We start from the raw sequence: 7,500 nt of genomic DNA on the forward strand, positions 1-7,500 counted from the left end.
ACAGTTCGTCCAGTGTGAAGTGTGTGTTAAGCAGCATCTACAGTTTGCCCAGTGTAAAGAGTGTGTTAAGCACCAATCGCAGTTTGCCCTGTGTAAAGTGTATGTTAAGCAACACCAGTTTGCCCAGTGTAAAAAGCGTGTGTTAAGCAACAGCAGGTTGCCCAGTATAAAGTGTGTGTTAAGCAATAACAACAGATCGCCCTGTGTGAGGGGAGTGTTCTCCATCTACCCCCATGGCTTGGCAGAGAGGGGTAGTTAGTCATGATGAGGACTAAGTGTGTGTTGACGTTTCCTCGCGCAGAGATTAACACACATCGGACAGGAGCATTAGGGGGTGAAGCAGCCTGGTCTGGAGAGACTCTGAATATAAATAGACGCTCTCTTCTCCGTCCCTCTCTCTCTTCTCTGTCCCTCTATCTCTTCTCTCTCTCACTCTGTCTCTCTCTCCTTATTTCTTCTCATTTCCACTCTCCTTCCTTTTCCTCCCTAACCACATTCCAAATATTTTTTACAGTGTTGGTTTAAGTCATCCATTAAAAATAAGAAAGATAAAAGAAAGATTAAAAATCTGCTTCTTAATAAATCCACTCTTTAATGGAAATAGATGCTCTCCTCTCTTCTCCTTCTCATCTCCACTGAAACTTTACTGTTAATGTGGAGCACAGAAAAGAGAAAAGAAAAATAAGAAATAAAACAGTTCCTCTATAAATCTCTCCGCTCGACTACCTCCTGTTCAGAATTTCCCCAGCGCCCTGCCAAAAAAATGGAACATCTGCAGATGGATTTTTGGAAATGCTTTTGGAACCGGTTTTGAGAGTGAGCGTTTAAACGTTTAAAAAAAAAAAACGAGCATCACTTCTGCTTCTCATCACCATCCAGCAGAGGTTGGCTCCTTTATGACATACGGCTATTTTGCAGAGCAGATAAAAAAAACCTTTATCTTTCATTGTTTTCTAAAAACTTTTACCTTTCATCGTTTTCTTAAGTTCGAAGCACACAGGGAGCCATGAGAAGTGAGATATTAGTTATCACAGACAGGGTACACGGCAGGGGGAATAGTGTCTGTCTGTTTGGTAATCATTATCCCAACCATAACACCCAACACATGCTTTTGGAACCAGTTTTGAGAGTGAGCGTTTAAACGTTTTAAAAAAACCGAGCATCACTTCTGCTTCTCATCACCATCCAGCAGAGGTTGGCTCCTTTGTGAAATACGGCTGCCGGCTATTTTGCAGAGCAGATGAAGAACCTTTATCTTTCATCGTTTTCTGAAAACCTTTATCTTTCATCGGTCTCTAAAAACCTTTATCTTTCATCGTTTTCTAAAAACCTTTATCTTTCATCGTTTTCTAAAAACCTTTATCTTTCATTGTTTTTTAAAAGTTCGACTCACACAGGGAGCCATGAGAAGTTAGATAGTTGTTATCACAGACAGGGTACATGGCAGGGGAAATAGTGTCTGTCTGTTTGGTAGTCATTATCCCAACCATAACACCCAACACTTCAATCAATTAACAGATTTCAGTTCATATCATCCAGACGATCCAAACAAAACTTCAATCAATTAACAGAATTCAGTTCATATCATTCAGACGATCCAAACAAAACTTCAATCAATTAACAGATTTCACTTCATATCATCCAGACGATCCAAACAAAACTTCAATCAATTAACAGATTTCAGTTCATATCATTCAGGCGACCCAAACAAACCTGAGAGGTCCTTCTAGTTCATAGGGAACAGTTCAGGAACTACACAGGATCTATTTACCATACAGGCATAACTCAAGCAATGAAACAGAATTATGCGTATAAACTTTATCATATTTAGACACAACAAACTCTGTGGTGACACTTTGTGTGGGTCAGAACACGCAAGCAGACAGGGTGTTCCGTCTGAAGGGTGTGTTAAAGAAGGTCGTCAGCTTTCGAAGGCTGTGACCTCAGTGACCTCGCTGACAGGGGCGATGGGAGGGTGCTGGTGTGTGAGTCGGACACACACACTCACACTGACGCAATCAGGGGTTGTGGCGGTGTCAGCTGTGAGGTTAGCCAGTCCGCTTTCAGAGTTTACACACACACACACACTAGGAGATAAGCACAGTAGGGACATCGTCTCGAACGCAATGTGTGTCAACAACTGAGGGTGTTTCTGTGTGTGTGCTGTGTGTGGGGGGGGAGGGGGGGGGTGTGTGTGAGAGAGAGAGCGAAATAGAAAGGGAGAGAGAGAGAGAGCGAGAGAGAGAGAGAGAGAGAGAGAGAGAGAGAGATTATGAGTATTCTGAAAAGTACACCGTATCTGTTAAAAAGCCCCTGAGATATGCTGGAATCTGACGCTTGGCTGATATAGGGTTAAAGAAATCGACACATTTTTGCAGAGACTTACCGCACGTGTGAGCAGCTTATGATAAACTGCCTGTTTAAACATTCAGCAGTGCTTCAGCAGGACACCAACCACACCCCACCTTCCCCTTCAATCTCCTCCCTCTTATTCTACTCTCATTCTCCTCCTCCATCTCCTTCACATCAACACTCTCTATCCCTCTCTCCATCTGACGCTCTCCCATTCTTCTCTCTTTCTTTTTGTCCCTCTCGCTCTTTCCCTTCTCTCCTCCTACATCGGCTTGACCTTAACACTCTTTCCATCTCTCTCCCTCTTTTTCTTTCACTCTCTCTCTCTCTGACCTTTCAGTAATTCACAGCCCCTGCCACTATATCCTCCTCCTCCTCCTCTGCCTCCCTACTCCAGAGATAAGACACAGCTGAAACCCAAACCCTGTCCCCCCCCTTTGTCTGGGAAAATCACAGCCAGAGCTCCAGAAACCCCCCCACCCCCACCACCCACCACTGCCCCTCTCTCCGCCCCTATAGAGAACAGAAAAGCCCCCTAGCATAGGCACCCAAAACCCCTCCGCAAAAGAACACGTCTTCAAGGCTTGGCAGGACACGCTATTGTGGAGCCTCACAGAGTGCATCAAATGATCGGTGAAAGGGGACGATTTGAGTGCTTTTGAGGTTCGTCTTTTGTTTGGTGCGTGTTTGAGGAATGAAGACCCTTCTACCTACAGGGGCATATGCAGCATCAGGTTCCTCTGAGTGTGTGTGTGTGTGTGTGTGTGTGTGTGTGTGTGTGTGTGTGTGTGTGTGTGTGTGTGTGTGTGTGTGTGTGTGTGTGTGTTTGGGAATGAAGACCCTTCTACCTGCAGGGGGATTCTCTGCATCAGGTTCCTCTGAGCCCTGAGCACTGAAAAAGATGAATAAAAGATGCATCTGTGCATTCCTACGACTACCGCCTCTAACACACACAGACACACACACACACACACACACACACACATACAATTTCTCTCCCTATTGCTCTCTCTCTCCCCCTCACACACACACACACACACTCTCCACATCAACCCCCCCTGCTCAAATCCCGGACGATAACGAGGTTGGCTGGCTACAGCTCAAAGCCCAGGAAGCCTTTGATCCAACAGCCTCAAGGTCACGTGAATAAGTGGAGGCTTTTGGAGTGTGTGTGTGTGTGTGTGGGGGGGGGGGCATCCAGGTCAAGGTGAGCATGCTTGTGCCGATAATCACCTGGGCACGGCTTCACAGGGGCACCTGGGCGCCCAGCTGTGGGCAGAAACCCTTACTGTTAACAAGCTGTTTGGACTGAGATCCAACAGGTAGACTGGGATTGATCTGGCCTGAACAGGTAGTCTGTGTGTGTGTGTGTGGGGGGAAGAGGCAGAATCAGAGAGGGGAATTGTTTTTAATGTTTGTTTGTTTCTTTTTGTGTGTGTACTGTATGTGTGTGTATGGGGGAGACAGAGAGAGACCATTGTATAGGGTGGTAAGAGGAATGCACAGATAAATGGTTCTAACATGAACAGTCTGGGAAGGTAAGAACATACACACACACACACACACACATACACACACACAGGCACACACACACACACACACACACACACTCATTCCGTGGTCAATATGCCTGACTGCCTTCAGGTGAAAACACAAACAAACACGCACACGTGCACACACGCTCCGCAGTAGCAGGTTACTCAGGAGCAGCCATATTTCTCTTACTCCGCTTCCGTCAGCTACTACCACTACCTTTAGACTCACTGCACTTTGGAACCGTCAGCTACTACCACTACTATTAGACTCACTGCACTTACTCTGCTACCGTCAGCTACTACCACTACTTTTAGACTCACTGCACTTACTCTGCTACTGTCAGCTACTACCACTACTTTTAGACTCACTGCACTTACTCTGCTACCGTCAGCTACTACCACTACTTTTAGACTCACTGCACTTACTCTTCTACCGTCAGCTACTACCACTACTTTTAGACTCACTGCACTTACTCTGCTACCGTCAGCTACTACCACTACTTTTAGACTCACTGCACTTACTCTGCTACTGTCAGCTACTACCACTACTTTTAGACTCACTGCACTTACTCTGCTACTGTCAGCTACTACCACTACCTTTAGACTCACTGCACTTACTCTGCTACCGTCAGCTACTACCACTACCTTTAGACTCACTGCACTTACTCTGCTACCGTCAGCTACTACCACTACTTTTAGACTCACTGCATTAACTCTGCTACCATCAGCTTATGCTACTACTGGACACCAACTCGGGTGAAGAGCAGCCACAATCATTGAGGTAGTGGAACAAACTGCTCCCAAGTGTCAGTGTCAATACAAGTCCATGCCTACTGTTCCAGAAGATTCTGGTGCCCTGCCATATGGCACTGGGCTATCTCACATCGGCCAACCCGCACGAATGACTGATGATGAAGGTGTGCCAGAGATGGGGGCCAAGCGGCGAGCCAGACAGGGGTGTTAAGCCCCCCAAAATTCAGTTAACTAAGCTGCCATAATATATTTAAAGAGAGGAAGAGACAGCGAGAGATTAAAGAAAGCTACAGCGCTGTGTGCCAGTCTTGCTTTCTTCTCGTTCCTTTCCCAGTGCCTTCCCCGAGCACCAGCCATCTGTCCACAGAGCTTTGACAGTCTCTCTCTCTCTCTCTCTCTCTCTCTCTCTCTCTCGCTCTCTCTCTCTCTCTCCAGAGCTTTGACAGTCCTCTCTCTCTCTCTCTCTGTATCTCTTCTCTCTCTCTCTCCAGTGCTTTGACAGTCCTCTCTCTCTCTTCTCTCTATCTCTCTCTCTCTCCAGTGATTTGACTGTCCTCTCTCTCTCTTCTCTCTCTCCAAAGCTTTGACAGACCTCTCTCTCTCTTCTCTCTCTCTTCTCTCTCTCCAGGGCTTCGATAGTCCTCTCTCTCTTTCTCTCTCTCTCTCTCTCTCTCTTTTTCTCTCCAGAGCTTTGACAGTTCTGTCCTTGCCGGAGCTCATACAAACCACTGCATGCTGAGCAAATGATTCCATTACATACTAACGTCGTAAACACAGACATGTTGAAATAAAAAGGACTTGGCTGTGCAGTCAGCCACTAAATACAATCTGCTAAAAAAGCATATGAAACCCAATGACTTGGTTTGAATGGTCTTGTGTTAAGTTCTGCTGTCACAGGATCTTACTACACATGGGAATAGGAGCTAGTATTCACAGGCGGCTGTCAGTGGTCAGTCAGAATAGTAAGAGCGGTTCTATTTAGATGATTCTTAAATAATATGTTTCTATAAAACGTGTTATATTTGAATGTCTGTGCCATATGTTTATAAATACCGGCCTTAAGCAGTTACGACATGGAAAGTCAGCAGGCGGGAAAATCATCAAGAAGTAAGAAGAGAATCATAAAGTTAGGGAAATACAAGAATGAGTTATTTTTAATATCCTGCTATTGCGTTTGGTGTCAAATTGATCCTTTTCTTAATTGTATTTTATTTGTTGGTTCTTTGAAAGTTCTTTGCGAAACACAATCATGTGTTTTCTGAATACACTGGAACTGTCGTGACACTGCGGCAAGGCAGCCCTGGAGCAGTTCCAGCAGGCATCAGAAAGATTATACATTTATAAAAACTCAAACAACAAGGTTTATTGCGAAATAGACGAAATAGAAGAATGTGTTATTCTATATCCAACCCTGGTGCAGTTGTTCCAGACAGACAGAGAGACAGACAGACAGACAGGACAGACAGACAGACAGACACACAGACACACAGACAGACAGACAGACAGACACACACACAGACAGGACAGACAGGAGTGCTTTGCAGGAGGAGCTCAGACCTGGTGTAGACGCCGTTCTTGCGGCAGAAGGAGTTTTTGACGGACAGGCGGCGGTTGTTGAGCTCCAGGGCGGGGAAGCGGCTCTCGTCCAGCCGCACCATCTCCCCGTGGGTCAGGGCATTACAGTTGGAGCTGTTGCCTGGGAGACGGCAGAGGGATGGAGACAGTGAGTGACCACAGGAGGGATAGACAGGAGGAGCGTGTGGAGTTACACAAACACACACCCACACACGCACACGCACAGGCACACACTTACACACACACACACACACACACACACACACACACAAACACGTGCACACACACGCACACGGACACGCACACACAAACACAAACGCACATGCACACGCATGCGCATGTGCACACACACACGCACACGCACACGCACATTCACACGCACACGCACACGCACACACACACACACACACACACAGGGGCGGCCTTTCCTACAGGCGGTTTAGGCGGCCGCCTAGAGCGCCATCTAGAGGGGGAGCGCCTAATAATGCGCCCGAAAAAAAAAAAAAAAAACGTTATAATTTTTTTTTTCCCGGACGCATAAGTTGGCGCTCCTTCTATATCTCCAACCAATATTTCGACATAAAAAAATAAATGTAACATTAGGGTAAAATGAGCCAAAACTCGAAAACGTAGGGCAATGTTCTGTGTTGGTGTTGTTAAATCATGCTAGCATAGCGAGGCATTTGGTGCGAATGTGCACGTATCCTGTGAGAAGCTTAACCCCAACGGCTTGCATGACTAGACGGGCCGGATCACAGAACTTATCGTTATACCTCTAACGTCGCAAACTTAGATGAAACTTATGATATTGCGACTCCTCAAGGTGCAGGCAAGTGGATGTATGATGTACAATACACATTAAGGGTTGTTACAATATGTTATTATGAAAACACTAATGAACACAGTATTTCAGAGATCAAACTGATTTTGGAGAAACAGTGTATAATTAGCAGATAGGCAACACGTGGGAAAACATTAATACAACTTCTTCAGGGGGTTATCAAACATTATTGTGAATGACGAACATGTGCATGGATTTATGGGAACAGCCGCTCTAGTTACAAATCAAACTTCCTCCAACAATATCACATAGGCCTACGCGCAAAGTAACGTATTCTTTTAATGACATTGAAGCGAGGAAATACATTTCGCCACAAAGCTAAATTTAACAAATAATGATAATACATACTGTAACATGCCAGCATAGTCGCCCCATAATGCCGTGCGGCGGGCGCATATACTTTTCTATGTGTGATGCACTAACGATGTACCTGTTCCTTACTGT

At 45.6% G+C, this 7,500-nt stretch overlaps 1 protein-coding gene across 1 annotated transcript in view; it reads right to left on the reverse strand.

Annotated features, from left to right (window-relative positions):
* sdk2b (sidekick cell adhesion molecule 2b) overlaps window positions 1–7,500 on the reverse strand; it is a gene marked incomplete at its 3' end in the record, with an annotated part of 111,337 nt that overhangs the window by 14,776 nt on the left and 89,061 nt on the right. Inside the window, 1 exon segment of the mRNA XM_080834121.1 lies at window positions 6,198–6,336. Within this exon segment, the coding sequence (XP_080690247.1) occupies window positions 6,198–6,336 (139 nt within the window).

This window comes from Sprattus sprattus (assembly GCF_963457725.1).
Source record: "Sprattus sprattus genome assembly, chromosome: 3".
NCBI classification, from domain to species: Eukaryota; Metazoa; Chordata; class Actinopteri; order Clupeiformes; family Clupeidae; genus Sprattus; species Sprattus sprattus.